A 21,037-nucleotide genomic window follows, 5' to 3' on the forward strand; every position below is an offset into this window, starting at 1 on the left:
GTGATCTCATTACCTCCATGAATTCAGTTATTGGCACAATGAAAGGACTATTTTTGCTGTCCTTTATTTTCCTTAGCTTGTTCTAGTGCTGGCACTTAAGGGCTTAAATTATTTTTTGATGGATTAGATGACTGACATTCTATCTAACAGTTCTTACTAAGCTAAAAAGTTTCAATGTGTCTGCTCAAAATTTGATTAATAGAGAAGTTCATCCATATTGTATGCCCGTTCCATGATGGCATGCCTATGTGGGTTCTAAATAATGGACAACATTCTTGCACCTTCCCAATCACCAACTGAGTGATACCAATGGAGGACTGTGTTTTTAGTGATAGTATTTGGACATCTTCAATGAGGATGAAAATGGCTCCAAGGTCAACTACTACAATGAAAGTAAATTATTTACCTTGAAAAGACTACAAGCCAATACTAAAGTGAAGGAAGACTGGGTGCACACCTTTTTATTTGCTGATGTTCTAGCTTCTGAGGCCAAGAAGAAACAGAATATGGATCAATTCTCCACTGTTTTGCTAAATTGCTCTGCTGATTTGACTAATTTTAAACAATTAACACAAAAAAAACAGAGGTTCTCCACAAGCCAGCACCACATCAATCATGTGTGGAACCATTGGTTACAGCAAATGGAGAACTGTGGATAAGTTCACTTGCTTGCAAGTATACTTTCCAGGTAGGTACTGTGAAAGAGAAGTCTTTACTCTATTGTCTATTCTGAGTTAACATTAACTTAAGTACCTCACTAGATTGTAGAGACAGGATTAACTCTCCTTTGTCTACCTTTTGATTGAATCAACACAAACCTGAACTATGTGGAGGAGCTTGCAAACCACTTAGTGAATTTACACCCTACCTAGTGCTAGGTGAGAAGCCAGAAAGCTACTTGGAAAGCTCCATCCTTTTTTCTAACTCAAAGTCAGAAACTTATGAATTCTTCTAAAAGTTCACACTCTCAGAAACTGCGAACCCTTTTGATGAATATTCATCCCTCCAGAAGGTGAAAACTGGTTCCCACAAACACTACCCCTTGGGAAGTGCTAGATAATATGAAACCTGTGATCAGCCCCTGTAAAGAGGGGAAGAGACAAGAAGTCAGTATAAAAAAAAGGCCCTGAATTTCTGGGGTGAGGGGAAGTTGGCTCCAAGAAGGAAGTCAGTTTCAAGAAGGTGTTGGACTTCAAGAAGGAAGAAGGTTGGCTCATGGAAAACAGTTGGCCTCAAGAGTCACCTTCAGCTCCAGTCATTGTCTTGACCTGCTTCTTGGAGGGAATTTAGGTGAGTGAATAGCTTTTCCTTCCTTTCTTCTGGAGAGAGTTTAAGGTCAAAAAGTGTAGCAGTCCACAGTTGTGTTTACTCTAGAGAGATAATTAAGCTGTAAAGTTGGTCTTAGGAGAGCGCATTCTCTGTCCTGCACATGGCCAGTAAGGCACTGAACTTTGATCCCCACAGGTTTAGGCGCGAAATCAGGTTTCTTTGTTCTCACCAGGCTGTGAAAAGGCTATGCCCTTATCTTATGACAATTTACCTTTCTACCAATGATAATCCACTATGTCTTTAATTAATATGCATTATGTGTCTTTGCATGTGGAAATCAATAAAAGACGAGCTCACAGGCCCAGCCCAGCTTTTACCCACTTGTCTTTCTTCCTTGCTACTATCTCTCTTTCTCACTCTCTTGGAGCTGGCCTCTGGCCCTGCTCAGCACCTTTGTTTCTCTAACCTCTATCATTAAGCCATAACAGTCCGTGCTAAAGCATGGTTTTAAGGACTATGGCTTGTCTCTATTGATCTCTAAGCTTATTTCTGATGCCCATGATGTTGTGTTATGGTTTTCTCACTGTCTCGTGTATCTATGAAGTGGAAGGCCAGAGCTAAAATCTGTGAGCTCGAAATTCATGTATTCGGTGTCTGGTTCTCTCTCTCTTGCCATCCCTCCGGCTTCAGATTCTGTTCCCCCAAAGAGATAAACTTCTATCTTTCCTCTTGTGTGAGGGCTGCTGGCCAGTCCCTCCCACAAAAAGTCCTGGCTGAGTCAAGCACAAGAGTAATGTTTAGTTAGGCTAACTATCTTCTCTACCTTTTGTATTTCTTTGCTGTCACTCACTCTTTCCACCTCTTTTGTAAATAAAAGCTATTAAAAGTCACTTTGACTGAGCAATATTATTATGAATCATATATTTTAGTCAAACCCTTAATTTTAACCCTTACAGTACCCATAGGTGATAAGGCTGATGCATACAATACCAGAGCAAGTTCAGTATTTGAAAGGCTCCAGAGGAAAGCGTTGGAGAGAAGCGGTATTAGGCTGCCTCCTAACTAAAGGTCTGCTCTATACTGAGGTCCTTTCTGGAGTTGAGCTGTCAAATATTTAGGCTCTACTGCAAAGAACACAACTCTGATGGGTGGGTAGATTTGCTTGAATGCCATACATTTGCCGTATATTTTGTGTATAACTCACACAACACTTTCAAGATTTTCCTAAAAAAACTTTTGTATTGATTGTGAGACATGGGAGACCCTGAAACACTCATCAAAGAAGGTGCTGTACTCTATGAGTAAAGCAGAAAAGCCATTTTGGTTCTCAAGTAAGAAGGACAAAACCAAGGTAAAAAGTCTTAGCAATTCTGTTCAAAGATCTTTGAGAATTCAGTGTACAGAATTTTATTACTGAAAGGCTGGCCAATATGGCCAAATTGACCAATATGGTCAATTTTGTTTTTTCCCTTTTCAGACAAGAACTGAGAAATATAGGGAGGTGATTTGGAACTGTCATCACAATTAGAGAATCACTAATCTTTTAAGAGTTTGGATATATTTAGAAGACAGATACTTTAAATGAGAGGTAGCTGATCACTGGGAGTCAGGGAGCTCCTCTTCCTGAGTTCAAATATGACCTCAGATACTAAATGTATGATCCTGGGCAAGTCACTTATCCCTGTTTGTCTCAGTTCTTCATCTATAGAATGAGTGGGAGAAGAAAATGGCAAACCATGCCACTATCTTTGCCAAGAAAATACCAAATGAAGTCATGAAGAGCTGGACACAAGTGAAGAATGATTGAACTAAACAAGCTACTGGACTTACTATGTTTTAAGTGCTATGCTTTAAGGCAACAACATAGTCTTTTCTCTGAAAGAGATCACATTCTAGTGGAGAGGCAACCTAAAAATAACTATATACAAGAAAAAAGAAGGTGATCTTAGTGGGGAAAGTACTGCCAGTGCAATGGGATGATACTGTAGAGTTGTTGGTACATGGAGTCCACAGGTCCATCTTGTACTCAGTAGTGTATTGATGATGCTGATGCTGTACTATCTTAGAATTCATACTGATTTGAAATCTCAGAATTGGTGCCATTTCTGTTCAATCCAACAATATGGAATGGAAAGCTTGACTTCATAATGGGGCTACAGACTACAAAGCAAGAATGTCTGTAAGCTTAAATTTAACTCATTAGCTAGTCAATTAGAGACAACCAACTTCTGCATAACCTTTTGCCTTTAATTCTCTTGAAATCTTGTGATATAGCCAAAATGACCTCTCTATTCTTCAATCTTTCTCCCTTACTGGCAATCTCCATGCACTAGCCATTCTCTAGGCCTGGAATGTACTCACTCCCTCTTTACCTCCCCCTTAGAGTCTCTTATTAAGATAAAGCTCAGATTCATATTCTTTTTTTAAAAAATGTTAATTAATTTAGAATATTTTTTCATGGTTATGTGATTCATATTCTTTTCCTCCCCTCCTCCCACCCCTCTCCCATAGCCAACAAACAATTCCACTGGGTTTTACATGTGTCAGTGATCCAGATCTATTTCTATATTATTAATATTTGCACTAGGGTGATTGTTTATAGAGTCTACATCTCCAATAATATCCCCATCAATTCATGTGACCAGGCAGTTGTTTTTCTTCTGTGTTTCTGTTCCCACAGTTCTTTCTCTGAATAGGGGTAGTGTTCTTTCTAATAAGTCCCTCAGAATTGTCCTGGATCACTGCATTGCTGCTAGTAGAGAAGTCCATTACATTTGATTGTGTAGATAGATAGATAGAGAACAAACTGGAATAATACTCAAAGAGTTAAAAACTGCACATACTTTTTTTAAACTTTACTTTCCATTTTGGAAATAATATTGTGTATTAGTTTTAAGGCAGAAGAATGGTAAATGCTAGGCAATTGTGATTAAGTGACTTGCCCAGGGTTCCACGGTTACTAAGGCCAGGTTAAAACTCAGGACCTCTATTAGTTTCTAGATCTGGCTTTCAATCCACTGAGCCACCCAGCTGCCCTTACTGTGTATACCTTTTCACTCAGCAATACTACTATTAGGTTTATATCCTTAGGTGATCAAGGATCAAGGAAAGTGGAAAAAGAGTCTATATATTCTAAAATATTTATAGGAGTTTCCTTCGTGGTGACAAAGACCTGGAAATGGAAGGGATGCCTATTGATTGGGGAATGGATAAAGAAGTTGGGGTATATGATTATGAGAGAATACCATTGGGCTATAAGAAATGATAAATATCTTAATTAAATTTTAAATTAATTTTTAAAAGCATGGAAAAACCAACATGAAATTATGAAAAGTGAAATTAGAAGAACTAAGAGAACATTATATATATATATATGATTAATATATGAAAAAAAGATATTTTGTGAATATCTCCAGAGAATGAACTGAAAAATGGAAACAGAAATCTACAATCTATATCTACATATCTTTTTTGTTGGATAATATATTCCATTATGTGGGAAAAGGAAGAACTGAGATACTTGGGAATAAATTTTATTAAATAAATGAGGTTAAGGAAAAGAATTAATGAACTGATGCCTAAAGATAAGTGTTTTATCTTAAATTCACAGATATGAAAAGAATCATCTTTAGGTCCTCCTACTCCTAGTCCAGTGATCTCGTCACCACATAATGTTTTCTCTCCCTGTTACCCTTTACTTCTGCTTTTCCTTTTTTTAGAGCCATTATCACTTATTCATTTGATATATCAAGCAAACATTAATTTTACTTTTGTGCAAAGCACAATGCTATGAGATGAGGATACCTATACTCACCTGGTCTAGGCCCCATTGTAACAAAACTAAAAAAACAAAACAGAATAAGAGAGAATGGGCCCTTAGGGACAAATACACATATAACAAGGATACTGAGGAGAGGAGGAAGTGTAGAGGCTATATCCAGGCAGTATGCCAGGACAATTTTGAGGAGAGAGGTCATTTTTCAGTGGGTGTATGTGTGTGTGGAAGAGAGCCTGAGGAAAGTAAAGCAAGTCAGAGAAGGCTTCCTTTTCATTTCTTACTTAAGAAAAAAATCTTCAAGAACCAGATATAGTACATTAAATACATTACATTTTATTGAAAATGTACATCTTTGAGCACTTCAAATTTTCATTCAGCAACAACAACAAATTCTAAATACTTGAGACAAATGGACATTTTCAGTCTTCTCCCAGTAAAACCTAGACTGGAAAGTCATCTACACAGAAAAAAAAAATAAGTTCCTTGGCCCCTTTGATATTCAGTGTCAATGATCTTTGTGCCTTGGAAACAGGAAGAGGATCTGAGGATTTGGAAGAAAGTCCTATATTCACAGAAGAAAAAAAAAAAGCTGGGAAAGCATATCCCTGGCAAAATAAGAGGCAACTGCATTTAGGACACACACTGAACTGATACTTTCCCAACATAGTAGGAGATTCTTTCCCCCTATCATAGGCTTACATAATATATCACATGACAGAATTATGAACACTATTTACAGAATTATTTAAAAAGGTGAATCAACTTTTCTTAATATATACACTCACATTTTTATTTGCTGCTGCAGCTCAGCTATTGCTTTTCAATGCCTGCTCTGAAGTTTTTGTTTTGTTTTGAAAGAGAAGATTTCCAGCACTTGGTATGTTTGCTTGGAGCTGCCAGGATGCAGGTAGATCTACAAAATTACTGTACACACATTGCAAAGTATGACTTTGTGTCACAGAAAGAAAAATGAAAAAAGACAAAAAGAAGATATGGCTTACAATAGTGACATTCAATTTGACTGGATACTAGTGGAGAAGTCTGTGCCCGAAGGACATAGCTTATTCCAGTGAAGAAGGGCAAGTCTCAATTCCACTTATCTCCTTTTCAGAGGCAAACTGGATCTTCTGTCACTGTCTGCCTTGTTGAGGCTTCCTGTCCCAAACGTTTCCTTAGTGAGCCAAAAGGAAGTCGCCAACACAGCTTCATGCCTACTTAAGTCCGTAGAATTGTAGTCGGTAACTGCATGTGCTTTCATGTGGTAAAAAGTCTCCTAATCTCTAGCTCTTCTCCTTTATGAAGTATGCTAGTCACTTGAGACAACTCCCAGAGGACTTGACTCAAATGAAGTCACTGATGATTCAGGAGGCAGAGTACATTCACCAACCTTTAGGCTACACTGAGATAATCACTGGTCAAGTTAGGAATCTTGAGCTTCCATTTCTTTGTGGCATCTGTTGGAGTCTGGATCAGTGTAGTGAAAACAATTTTGTACACATGGAGTAAGGTAGGCAGCTCTTCCCTTTGTCACATAACAATAGCCTTTACTGGCCTGTGGTGGATAATTATGCCAGTGCAAAAGGGTCAGTATTGTGTGACTATTTTTATTATTACAACCTATCATGGCTTTTGGCACACAAAAACATTAGTAGCTATTTCCGAATCAGCTCCGGAATGGTGAAAGAGATGCATTATCATCCAATTGGAGACTGTTTACTAATGTTTTAGAGATTTAAGTCAAACATTCTCAGTGAGAGCCAGGTAATTCTGAAATCCATGAAAACTGGCTAAAAAGAAAACTGAGTTTGAAATACACATTGCAGTTGCAATTTTTTTTCAGAAAATAGTATCTAAATTTAATTTGGGGGGGGTGTTGGTTACTTTTCTTTATTTGCTCTATGAAATTTTTAAAAGTTGAATTGAAAGTACCACATGCACTCCCCTCAAAGTCTAATAGGAAAGCTTTTGAAGTTAGAGTTCACAATTCTGAATTCATAGATAGCTGAATACGTGGACCACTCAATCAAAATCTAAAAGTCTTGCCTGACAAATGGGAAGGCAGTATTTCTTCTAAGAGAGGAAGCTGAGCTGTGAAATCAATAGTCCCAAATTCTATTCTTAGCCATTGACTTTCTTCCCCTCTGTAATAAGTATATCAACTGTAGTTGATCCTTTCCAAGGGATGCTGCCACAATAAGTACACTAAAAAAATTTAAGAACAGGAGTTGCTCATATTAAAGAGCATACAATAAGCATTAAAAGTATTATTGCTGAGCATTTGCTATTTCATGTAGCCTGACTCATTTAAACCAATTATTTTCACAGAGATAACAATTGTGTACAATATATTTCTAACAGCTTGAATGAAAGAACAATTCAAGTATTTAAAAAATCAGAGAAAACATGAGCTTAGAAAAAAATCATTTGTATTCCAATTGCTTAATTGGATTAAAAAAACACACAATAGTATTTCAACATCCTTTTGCAGTCTTCAGAGCTCAAAGTTCTCATGTCAATTTCTGGCCCATGCTACCTATCAGATTTAGTATAACTATTAACCACATGCTTGATAGATCACAAGGTAAAAATGTCATTAACAAATTAATGTTTTCCCAAATAAATGCAATTCTTCTTCACTGTAGAATTTTCTCAAGGACTTAAGCTATACAATATCTTTAAAACATAGTTTCTATACTATGAATCACATCCAGAAATGCATGAATATATCAGTTGTACTTCTATTCAGATGTTGTCAATTCATGAAATGTTTACTGAGTTTTAGGATAATATGTAAGTGTATCATAGTTTTGAAAGTGAATTCCTTTAGAGGTTGTGATCTTCATAATTGCACCATTTAAAGAATCATCTTCTATGATGGTTATTAATCCTTTGGCAATGGTTGATGGACTAAAAATAGAAATAAGACATAGGAATTTTAAAAGTTAGGGATGATTGGTATTGCATCTTTCCCTTTTTAGTGATTTCTAAAGTACCCGTTACCTCTAGCTTTCAGCAATTTAATCTAGAAGAGTAAGTTTATGATGAAGACATTGCTATTCCTCATTAGTTTTAGTTAATAAGATTTTGGAAGACTAGATAATGAGTACAGTGGTCAGTAACCATACTGGACTTTGGTCACTTGGGGCCTGAATTATTCATATTTACTTTTCATCATATTTAGATGAGTCTTTTCCCGTCCTATTTCATGTGCTTGACTTGACACCTACCAGTTAGAAAATGTCAAATACAACAGGAAAAACTATCTCTACTATATGCTACCTTATTCCTGACTTTATTAAGTCACTGGTGCTTGCTACTGTTTCCACCTGTTATTATGACTTCTGTTGTTTAGTCATGGTAGAGTGGAGAATGTGGGCTAGGAGCCCATGAACTTCCACAAATATATATATATATTTTTTTTTTTAATATAAATATTTAACACTTGAGAAGGCTTTGTGGTTTTAGAACCAACTTATGACCTGAGTTCAAGCAACATTTCTGACATGCATTGACTGTATGACTCTGGGGAGATTTAATTAAAGCAGGCTTTCTAAGAATATAAATTACAGATGTCAAGTTTCGTTGGCAGGGGTGGTGGGGGGTGTTACCTCACCTGGGGAGTTTTCTATACCAATGAAAACATAGGTTTGGTTCAGTTCACTTTTTCTCCATCTTTAGAGATAGTCAATTAACCAGAGATAAGATCTCAAGACTACATTAGTTTTAGAAATAGATGCTGATAAAATTCTGTTTTTGTATACAACTAAGTAAGATGTTAAAGAATCAGCTTCATTTTGGAAGAGGGTCATTAGAATTCCTTTTCCCATAAAATTACAATATTTAAACCCCAAAAGTCATCCCTGGCTTCAGAGGTATAGCAAAACAAAGTTGTTTGTGTCCTGAATTATCTGCCCACATGTATTAAAAGACTTATGAGAGAAAATATGAAGGTCTCTACTTACTCTAAGACTCCATAAAATTTTATCATATCTTTGATACAATCCTTGTATTCAAAATATTGTCCCATGTTCTCTTCTTTTTCAATGGACTGAAGAATCGGTGTGTTAACAAAACCCGGGCAAATGGCATTTATTCTCACACCATTTTTTGTATAGTTAGCTGCCATCTACAAAAGAAAATAAAAGATGTGTTAAGAAAAATGATTGTATTAATTACTGTAATTTTGAATAGGATTGACATACAATAATATTTGTAAAATGTAAACTGGAACAAAAGTCAGCAGGGAATCATAGAAAGTGAACTGGCTTTCAGAGTTCAAGTCCTGCCTCTTACATCCATAGGCAACTAGGTCCTAGGGGACTCATTTACCTTCTCTGCAGTATTAATCATATGAAAGGCACTGTACTAGATGTCAAAGATACAATGACAAAACAAGAGTTCCTATCCTCAAGCCCTTCAGAATCACACTCCAGCTTATCTTTCTACATGGATGACAAATTACTTCTCAAGTACTCTAGCTCCAGTCAGGCTATCCTACTTGCTGTTCCCAATAAGATAATTAATATTTCCTACCTTTGCCTTTGCACAGATTGTTCAGACTACCATGCTCTAGGTCTTTATCTTTGATCTTTGAATACCTAATCCTAACTCAAGGGCAACCTCTTTCAAGAAACCTTTCCTAATTCCCCCCGTTGTTAAGGGTTTTCTCCTCAATCATTTCATATTTGTATGTTACATATGTTCAACTAATTTGTGAAGTTGTATCTCTTTCCAACTCCCCAGGGAGAAGGTAAGTTATTTTAAATGGGAGACGCTATAATTTTTTTATATTTGAATCTCCAGAGGCTAACACAGAATATGGCACATAGTAGGTGCTTAACAAAAGTATATGAATTAGCCAGAAACAAAAAATTTAAATAATGGAAAAAAGACTCTATTCTCTCAAGATAAAATTAAGAGTCCTTCAGATATCAGAGAGGAAAACAGTAAAGTAGGTTGGCACATTCTTTAATTTCTGAGGGAAAGCAATTCTGATAACCCAAATTAACTCTCTGGGTTTCAGGTTTATCACATGTAAAATGAGAAGGTTGGATTAAAGTCAGAGATTCTTAACTTTTTTGTATGCCATGGAATCTTTGGAAGTCTAGTGAAGTCTAAGGTCTGAAAAATTTTTTAAATGAATAGGATAAAGACATAAAGTTATGTAGTCAACATTACCTAGGATAAAAGTTAACCAATTATATCAAAATCATCATCAAAATATTAAGGAATAAACAATTTAAGAGCCTTTGGATTTGATTGTCTCTGACGTTATTTTTCTTACATCTCTAAATCTTCTGATCCTCGGTTTCCCATAAAACCTTTTCTTGGCTTAATGGAGAGACAAGAAGATAAAGAAGATACATTGGTTGTGTCTAGAAAAAAATGCCCAAATTTTGTTCTTCAATAAGGCTGACTAGACTTAGGTCACTAATCCCTTCTTGCTTATGAAACTGGTCTCCTATCTTATTAAAAAAATAATATTAGGGGGTATGGAAGGGTGATTCCATTAGTGCTCATGTAGGTTAGTTTGTTGAATTGAATAAATCAAAATTATCAAGAGGTCTATCTGATAGGGTTTGATCCCTGGACTAGTTACAATTTTGCAGAGGAAAAATAGAAATTCAGTTTCATAGTTGCAAACTACACCCTTCATTATACCACTCATTGGTCATCAGGGGAAATGATGAGAATTATTTGGCTGAGTCATCTACACTAACAGTCACATTGGAAAAATAAATCAGAGCACATGTCCTACTGGTGTGAGGGTAGTAACATTAACTCCCCATTAGAAGGGCAATATGTTAACTAGGGTATCCAAAGATGAAACATTTGTAACTTAAAAAAAATCAGATTATTTGGCTCACAATGAGTTCTGGCAAATATTAAGTAAATTAAGAATAAATGTTAAAAGCTATAACACAAAACTTAAAAAACTTATCTATTACTAAAGAGATATTGCTTTACCAATAAGGCAAAAAGTAGAAAAGAAATGTATCTGGTATTATTAGTCTGAGGATAAGTTATCTAATAGCTACTGCTTAAAAATAGAAAATCAAACAAAACAAAACAAAACAAAACAAAACAAAAAAAAAACTGTAGCTGATTCTAAAGGTTCCAATTTCTTTACCCTAACTTCTCATTTTACTGGAATTAAAAAAGCACTGGGTTAAATAAAGTTTTTTAAAGCTTTATTTTTTTCAGAGTTAATATTCTTAGGTCAGATTGACACAGGCTAATTATGTGATTAGTGATATATAATCATATATAATTTCTCTAGTCCTGGCTAAATATCTCAAGAGAAATTTGACTTATTTTGGATTGATTAGTCCAGGTAACAGGAGCTATATAGACATGACCTGGAATATAATAGCCTAAGTTTTACTTGAACAAGATTGTAGTCAAAATCGAGAGTTTGAAAATACTATCAGTATGAAATAGAGTGTTAAGGAGACCTACTATACAGTTACGGTGGAATGAGGACAAAATTCCAAGTCTTCTGATGCTTTTTTACTATCCTACGTTTAAAGAATCAAGTGGTGAAGAATGTATTGAATATTTATTCTCTAACAGGATGACTAACTCCAGAATCGAACAAATCCATAAGTAAGTTCAGATTTTCTTAAAATGGGGAGCTGGATTTTATTTTTAACCACCAAAGGTCACAGATAGGAAATCTTTTTTCACCCTGGTATTTCGAATGAAGCCTCCAAGCCGAACTCTTGGTATGGAGAGATGATCTTGGTTCTCAAAAGCTTAGCCAGCAAAATACAATTTTTGTCAATATCTACTAAGATGGAAAAGCTTCAAATCCACTGATAGACTGACCACATATTTGTTGTCCAGGACCTCCTAACCATATTTGGAGAGGTCCATATCAAAAGCGGGGTATATTTTTAGTATCTGTCCAAGATTATCTCTTAAGTTAGAAAAAATTGTTAGCAATGTTGAGTACTTGAACTGATGAAACTGCAAATCCTTGAAGTTCTTAAGTCAAACAGAATATTACTTTCTTCTTTTCTTGCATGAACATTGCATTATATATTATATTAAAATCATATATAATAATAGCTAGTATTGCTTAAAATTTGTCACATGTTTTATATATCATTTGCTTCTCCTCCAAACCTGTGAAGTAGATACTATTATTATCCTGAATTTACAGATGAGGAAACCGAGACAGGCAAAGTTTAAGGGATACAGGGCTAGTAAGTGTCTGAGGCAGGATTCACTCTGGTCTTCCCAACTCCAAGGTCAGTATGTTATCTATTTTAATATGTAGCTACCATTTTCCTTATGTAACTATTTCATAATTCAGAGAGAGAGAGAGAGAGAGAGAGAGAGAGAGAGAGAAAGAGAGAGAGAGAAAGAGAGAAAGAGAGAGAGAAAGAGAGCGAGAGAGAGAGCAAGAAAGAGAGAGACAGAGAGAGACAGAGAGAGAGAGAGGGAGAGGGAGAGGGAGAGGGAGAGAGAGAGAGAGAGAGAGAGAGAGAGAGAGAGAGAGAGAGAGAGAGAGAGAGAGAGATTCTGTGCTAAGTTAAAAGGTATGTGAGGTTTTGGGCAACTATATATTTACTCACAGCAGTAGAACGTGTGAATCCAATTATTCCATGTTTGGAAGCACAGTATACAGGTTGGTGTGCAGTAGGCATAAGTCCTTTAAAAAAAAAGACAAGAGGAAAAAATAAATAGACTAGGTTTCACTGGACAACTATTCAACTGATTTGGGTTATCTATGACTAAAAAAAGAATGTTTTGGCAAACCTTTTAAATAAAAAAAAATATACCCACTTTACCCCCAGGTAATTTTGATGAACTTACAATTTACTCTTTGTCTCTTCTCCTTAACCCAAATGCACACATTCTACTAGCCAGGACCTCAGCAGCTTATATGTCTAATTGAATGTTTAAGAGATTCAGTGAAGAATCTTCACTTACAAAAGGAGGATAATTTGCCTTATCTATGGTGAAGAGAAAAATCCTTACTAAATGATAAGGCTATCATATAAATGAATTGTTGCTATTGTCTGCCTTTAAGCCTGGCGTGTTGAAGATAATCTTTAAACAGAATATAATACATGGAGGTAATTTTTATTTAGGGACCCCTATGAATCATTTTATTAACTAAAATCAAAGCATCAACTTGTTATGCAGCAAATCTTCCTTCTCAGCCCCTTTTCAAGGAATGTTTTCTTCTTTACAGAGTGTTATTCCTGGGTAGTAGAGCCAAAGGGAACCTCAGCATCACTGTCTCAAACAAAAGTCTCATTTGGATCTGGTTCTTATCATCAGCTATCATCTCTAGCAACCCAACTGACTCCAACCTTTTTAACACAGAGTTCCAGCCAGGGCCCTCTTGCCCCTGGAAAAAAAATGTTTTTTCGAGGAACTGGCTCATAATATAGTAAGCATTACTATCAAGCTTATTTCATTGAAATGCCTGCCAGTTTGGGGTTTGATTAGCACTTACACTTATGAGCTTACATCCCTGCCCATTTGGTCAATTTACATTATTTCTTCAAGTCAATTCTATATGTTCGCATGATTTTTTTTTAACCCCTTACCTTCCGTCTTGGAGTCAATACTGTGTATTGGCTCCAAGGCAGAAGAGTGGTAAGGGTTAGGCAATGGGGGTCAAGTGACTTGCCCAGGGTCACACAGCTGGGAAGTGTCTGAGGACAGATTTGAACCTAGGACCTCCCATCTCTAGGCCTGGCTCTCAATACACTGAGCTACTACCCAGCTGCCCCCTTGTTGTTCGCATGATCTTACAATAATATATTTCTTTCTCAGCCCCTCATAATGATTTCTCTGAGTAGGAAACCAATGGTCTTTAACTTTGAAGATGGTTATTCTGCTGCTAATGAAATGAATTTATCTCCACTCAGCTAGCCATTCTCAGGAAAATCACCAAATGAGTTGAGTGTACCTGCCAAACTCCAGATCTAGATATAGGATTGAACCACTCCCAAGACGCATGTCAAGTTTCAACTCAGAAAGTATGTTCATTGAAATACTTAGAAGAATTGTTCAAAGGAAACAAAATATCTATCCTGGAAAATCAAAGATCTTAATGTTATAGTATTCTTTGTTTGAATTCACTTTTAAGTTAGAAAAATATATGTAACTATATTATGTCTATGAGTGTCATTCAACAGTTAAATTTTATTTTATATCAGTTATTTCCCACAATAATCCATATTCCCATTGAAACTGCCTACAATAAAGAAAGACAGAGAAAAGGAGAGCTCTGTTTGGAGGCAAATATTTAGGAAACTCCCTAGCCTCCTCCAGCCTCTCCCCATCTCTCTTCCCTCTTCATCAGCTCTGTCCAACACTAGCATCAGGAGGCTAAAAGCAGTCCCCTCAGGGGCTCTCCCCCACATCTGGAATACTTTTCCTCCTCATCTCTTCCTCTTGGTTTCGCTAGCTTCCTTCAAATCCCAGCTAATATCCCACTTTCTGCAAGAAGCTTATCCCCAATTCTTTGCAAACTTAACACCTTTCCTTTGAGATTACTTCCAAGTTATCTAATATTCATCTTGTTTGGACATAATCTTTTTCTATTAGAAAAAGAGCAGGGATCATTTTTGCCTTTTGTCTTTGGGTTGTGTCCCCAGTAATTTGCACTTCTTCCCTTGTGTAGTAAGGATCTAAAATGCTTTCTGACTTAAGCAAATATCCCACATTGCATTTTTAGAGTCTCCCACATTCTTTATTAGAGGAGAAAAGTATACCAGCTTTATCATCTGTTCTCTCTCTCAAGTTTCAACAATCACATATACCTTTACAGAATGGAAAAAAATGCAATGGGAGTTTGAGGTTTTGGGGATTTTTAGAACTAGTAGGTTCCTTAGAGATCAAACTAAAAGTGGATGAATATTTTAAGTTGTCTCAATTGATATATACTCTATGGAAGTCAGATCTTAGGCTTCATCTAGCCTCTTCAATATGATTTTAGCAAAAACTCAAACTAAGCTACACTTACTATCACAAGGTCAGATATCTATAATGTTCAGATCTTTCAAGGCCTTCAAATCCAGGCCCTTTAATTTTTAGGTGCAGAACCTGAGGGTCAGAAAGAGGGAAAAGATTTGCCTCAAAGTCATCTAAATAGTACATAGTAAAGTTACTCCTTACACCAAGGTCTTGAGACTCCCTAACTAGTACTCTATTCAGTTGGTTAAATTATATTTATTTAGTGCTGCTCCAGAATAAGAAAACATAGGGTTTCTGTTTAATCCAGCCTCAGTTTTATTCACCTTCCCTGAACAATCTTTTCAGGTCTAGGAACTGCCATTATTACCCCAGGAAATGCAGAGACAAATTTACATAGAGATAAATTAGTTGACATAGCTACAAAATATGCAATAAATCAAGAGCGTACTCTTGACTGAAAAAGAAAGTAATCTACAGCAGGCAGAAAGGCCTTTCAAAGGGTGATTTGGAATTAATTCCTACCATCACAAGCCTGAACTTCTGAACTCACTTCACTCAGTATTTAAGCATGTAGTGAGTGAAATAAAGTATTTAAAATACATGTTTTGTTGGCTCTTTCTCGTGGGACTAGAGACAAACTCATTTCCTCAGGTGGTACAATGATAAAGGCTACTTTGGTTCTTAAAGAAGCTCTTAGATTCCTGGTGGGTTTTGTTTATTGTAAATACAGTGAGTTGTGAGTACATAGAAGGTCATAGCCCAGAGAATCTAACTTGGAAGGGATCTTGAATGCCATTTAGTCCAACTCCCTTATTTTATAAGATATTACTAATGGATTTGCTGACCTCTAAGACTCCCTTGAGCCTCTCCCCATGAGATCCATGAGTCATTCCATTGTGCCATGTTTTAATTCAGTTCTTTAACAAGATGAAGGCTGCACGCTTAAGTGTGGGATTTCAGTGGATTACATGAGGCAACCAAAGAAAGTGAATGTGATCTAGAGTTGTACTAAGAGGATCACTGTTGGTGAGATGGTTTTAATGAGTGTTTTCTGTCCTGGACAGACTCAGAATTTCTGAAGGACACTGATGATCTGGAGAGCGTCCAGAGGAAGGCAGTGAGAATGGTGAAAGTACCTTGAGTTCATGCTGTATGAAGAGAGCCTGAAGGAAATGAGATGTTGGCCTGGAAGAAACTGCATGGAATCAGGAGAATAGTCTTCAAAAATGCAAAGGATTATTATGTAGAAGTTTGCGGTTTATTTGTTTTTCAGTCATCCATCTCCAACTTTTTGTGACCTCATTTGAGGTTTTCAAGACAAAGGTACTGGAGTGGTTTGCCATTTCCTACTCCAGCTCATTTTACAGATTAGGAAACTGAGGAGAAAGGAGTTAATCAATTTGCCCAGGGTCACACAGGCACCATGTGTTTGAGAGCAGAGTTTAACTTGGGGAAATGAGTTTTCCTGACTCCAGACTTGGCACTCTTTTTCTTGAGCTTTCTATTGTTAATACTATTCTTTTAAAATATGCGTTTGTGAAAAAGTGCCTCAAGGAAGTACTATTATTAATTATTATCATTACATTGAAGTACTGATGAGCATAGTAATCACTAGGGAATATTTGAAACATATCCTTTTGAAGTGCATGAAATGAATAAGTTGCCCATTGGGCTTTTTTTGGATATACATTAGTTAGAAATGTAAGCACTTGAGAAGGGGGGATTAAGTCAGAAGTTTTTAATCTTCTTTTGTGTCACAGACCTCTTTGTCAGTTTGGTGAAGCCTATGACCTCCTTGTTAGTGTAACATTTTTAAATGCATAATATATATATATATATATATATGTATATATATATATTACAAAGGAACCAAATAATGATAATAATGAAAATGACAGCTAATATTTCTATAGCTTTTTAAGATTTGTGCAGAACTTTACAAATATTGCCTCATTTGACCATCAGAACAACTTTGGGAAATAGGTGCTATTGTTAATTCTATTCTACAGATGAGGAAACTGAGGCAGGCATTCAAATGACCAGTGTGATAGAATTAATAAGTGTCTGAAGCAGGAGAAACTCTACTCTGACTACAATACCCCTAACTGTCTAGGTACAATGAAACATTTATTTATTTAAAAAAAAATACGGATTCCAGGTTAAAACTCTTGTGTGAGGATCAGAAAAAAAGGGAAAAAAATCTTAATTTTAATTTTTTTACATACATCATTTGATCTTTTGAGCCAATGGCCTTTTAGTATAGATGATTGCTTTTTTGAACTTTATAATTTTTTTTTAATTTAAATTTGCTACTTCAAAAGACTGATGGTCATTTCAATGATATGGTACCCTTTCCAATGAGATAGATTGCAACTTCCACCATGCTTTAATAAATAAATAAATAACTGCTGTGGCCACATCATTCTTCACCAATTTTTGGTTCCAAACCTCCTGGAGCTTGCCTTGGCTGGTTCCTCAGTTAAAATCATAAGATGCTGGGTCCCACTGGAAATCTTTCTAGCCTTAGAAGACCTGCAAAGGTTGTGTTCCTGCTGACACACCCTTTGAGAACCCAGAGTAATAACATCTTGAGATTTCAGAAGAGGCTTTTACTGAAAGGCCTTGTTAAACTGCTCCTCCAAAAGATTTTAATCTTGTTAAAACACCTAAAAAAATCCAACTGAAATGTAAAAAGACTTAGAGTAGTGCTGCCCTTGTTACATGGAACAGTGTTGGTTTAGCAGTCAAATCTTTTCATCTAGAATTTCCTGGGAGTTTTGCCTATGTAAAGATCACAGGACCAGACCTGTAAATTCATCTCAGAAGTGACTTTGGATTTCTTAAAACCCTTGCAATTTTGTTAATTCCTATAAAAATGTGGAGATTATTTTAGATTACTATTAAAAGTGAAAAGCTTTACCAAACAAGGATAAAAAAAAAAGCCCCTAAAGTTATTCTTAATTAGTGGGCATATGCGGTTTTAGAAAATGACATTTTACTTAACATTTTTAGCAGTCTTTTTATTTGTACCAAAGTAAAAAGACCTTGAAGTTGAAACCATATCAAGAAGCATTTTGGGGCCAGGTCCTCAGAACTGTGCTATGGGCCAGCCTCATTAAATGGTACTGAATTTCCTGTGTGCCTGCCCTCTTTTAACTTTCTATCAAATCTTCAAAGGCCAAAGACAGTCAGTAAAGCTTGTTATCAGATAGGACTATAAGTTTAGGCCATTTGTATTTGATAAAATAGAAAGAGAAAAATAAAATCCATCAATATGTATTTGCCAAAGTGCAACATGTCCTATCCTCAAGGAGATTATATGCTTTATTCTTCAGTTGGCCCTGGCTTCTCTGAAAACTATGCTATCTACTAAAATACCATCTCCCTAATGCTGCTCCCAAATGACCTTTACCGTCCAACTTAGTTCAGACAGAAAAGGGGTAAGGGCTAGCTGATTTGAGTTAAGTGTTTTGCCCAGAGTTGCACAACTAGGAGGTATCTGAGATCAGATTTGAACCTGGGTCCTAATGGCAATCCTGGTGCTCTCTCCATTGTGCCACTTAAAATACAGTCTTTGGTATATCCAACTAAGTTGACAGGATTTGGAATGTAAGTCCAATGATGTGTTGTGTGTCTGTCTGTCTTCCAGTGTTTCCAATAGCTAATTTTGGAGGCTCTTCTTCAGAAAGTTGGCTACCCAGTAATTGAAACCTCCTTTCCCTGTCCCTGACCCATTCAGGAATACTGTCTTCTAAAGGGTGGAGGAGTTGGAATTGAAGCTGGTGAGAGAGTAACGACACAGATAAGAACATGGAACACTAGAATGATGAAGGTATGAAAAGAGAAGACTGTGTGCAGCAGAGAGAGAACTGACCTTGCAACTAGGAAGACCTGGTGTCAAGTTCTGTCTCTACCAACTAATAGCTACAGGACCTTGGGGAAGTTCTATCATCTCTCTGTGTTCCAGGCAATTCTCTAGAATCTAGCAGAGTGAATAAAATATAGAATAGTGCTGACCTGTTTTAGTGGAGGGAGTTTCCTTCTCTGGGAGTTAGATCCCTATACTAATGAAATCAGGGCAGTTAAGTGGCCCTGTGGCTAAAGCACTCAACCTGGAAAGAGGAGAATTCATCTTCCTTTGTTCAAATCTGGTCTTAGACACATACTAGCTGTGCAACTCTGGCCAAGTCACTTTACCCTGTTTGTCTCAGTTCCTCATCTGAAAAATGAGATAGAGAAAGAAATAGAAAATCACTTCAATATCTTTGCCAAGAAGACCCAAATGAGTTCCCAAAGAGTTGGACACGACTGAAGCGACGGAACAAGAACCCATGAAATCACAGGTCTAGTCTCGATCCTCATACTAAATAGGCAAGGCAAACCAGAAATATTTTTTAAAATCCCAAGTCTAAATTTTCACACTTAAAATGAAATGAATACCATCCTGTTTCATACCATTATTAATGAAAATGATTAAAAAGTGAAAGTATAGGATCTGGAGAGCAGATCTAAAAATCAGCAAAAGATGAAATTTTTTTCCTGGTTTGTTGGTTTTCATGGCTTTCTAGAGTTTCCATTTTTAAATCCTTTCTATTTTTTATGCCCAAAGGGTTAAAAGTCATAAAATCTTTTGTGCAATTACAAAATTAAAAGGAAACACACAAAATGTCTTTCTTCCAACAACAGCATTTGTTTGGATCCTAAGAGAATATTTTAGTTCAGAAGTATCATTAATAATAACGAGTATTTATATACTGCTTTAAAGTTTGCAGAGCACTTTACCTAACCCAAGGAGGGGATGTTGTTATTTCCCCCACATTACAAATAAAGAAACTGGGAACTGAGAGAGGATAAGTGACTTACCTTGGTTACTTGGGTCATATGCCTGATGAGTTTTAGGTCTGATCTCAGATTTTCTTGACTCTAAATCCAACATCCTAACCATTGTACTACTTAACTGTCTTATGGCCTCCATCTTTCTCTCCCAAAATGCAGTTTATACATACTCATCATTGAATACCATTTATTGGTTGATTAGGTAGAAATGATTCTTACATCAGGTAATCTCCATATAGTTAAAAATACACAGATAAAAGACATTCAAAGTCTTGTATGACTGTGACTTCTTTTGGAGTTTTCTTGGCTAAAATTCTGGAATGGGTTTGCCATTTCTTTCTCCAGTTCATTTTATAAAGGAGGAAATGGAGGCAAATAGGGTTTAAGTGACTTGCCCAGGGTCACACAGTTAGTAAGTGTCTGAGGACAGATTTAAACTCAGCAAGATGAATCTTCCTGACTCCAAGTCTGGCACTATATCCACCCACCATTTAGCTGCCCCCAAGACCTGCATTGTCTAAAAATTGGATCATCTATAAATAGATGAAACTTCAGAGCATAACTTTCTAGACTTTATCATGACTCTGATGGGATTATCTGTAGTCTCCATTTTATCCTCCATATTATATAAATCTAATCAGACCCCTTCTCAGTTCAAGAAGCTCTAAGGGTTCCCAATTGTCTTCAGGATAAACTGCAAACTTCTCTGTTTGGCTCTTAAAATCTTCTATAATCTGGATGCAAGCTAGTTTTCAATCATTTTGAGCAGTGGGTTTGGGTCAAGTTGACCCACTCACCATTCCCCATGCATGGCATTTTTTCTCTTCTCATTCGTTGTATAGGCTTATGCCCCCTTCTTACTTCCTACTCAGAATCAGGAAAGGCTTCAAGGGGGACATTCCTCCCAAGTCCATTTCCTGTGCCAGCTTCTTTATGAGGTCTATTCTGACCCTACTGTCCCACTCCTAGTTGCTAGAACCTCCATCACTGAAATTACTTTGAATATATTTTGTATTTAAGGCAATGTGGTTTGGTTTGGGTCCATATCACTAACATGCTACTGCCTGGAACATAATGTTTGCTTAATAACTATATCTTGAATTAAATGTCATAATACAGGAATTACTCCTATGAACGTTAAGCCCTTGATAGCTAAGGAGTGTTGCAGAAGAGGCATGGGATAAAATCACCTTTCACTAACAATTGCCCTTTGGG

The 21,037-nt window shown here is 36.4% G+C and overlaps 1 protein-coding gene across 1 annotated transcript in view; it reads right to left on the reverse strand.

The window, feature by feature from the left end:
- Positions 1 to 5,360: 5,360 nt before the first annotated feature.
- The window catches only part of HPGD (15-hydroxyprostaglandin dehydrogenase), a 40,009-nt gene continuing 24,332 nt past the window's right edge, over positions 5,361 to 21,037 (reverse strand). The window contains exons 5-7 of the mRNA XM_001371751.4: positions 12,628 to 12,704; positions 9,010 to 9,173; positions 5,361 to 7,954 (exon numbers count right to left, since the gene is read on the reverse strand). Of these exons, the coding sequence (XP_001371788.1) occupies positions 7,816 to 7,954; positions 9,010 to 9,173; positions 12,628 to 12,704 (380 nt within the window). The 3' untranslated portion in view covers positions 5,361 to 7,815. The remainder of the gene's footprint in view (positions 7,955 to 9,009; positions 9,174 to 12,627; positions 12,705 to 21,037) is intronic.

This window comes from Monodelphis domestica, chromosome 6, assembly GCF_027887165.1.
Source record: "Monodelphis domestica isolate mMonDom1 chromosome 6, mMonDom1.pri, whole genome shotgun sequence".
Taxonomy (NCBI): Eukaryota; Metazoa; Chordata; class Mammalia; order Didelphimorphia; family Didelphidae; genus Monodelphis; species Monodelphis domestica.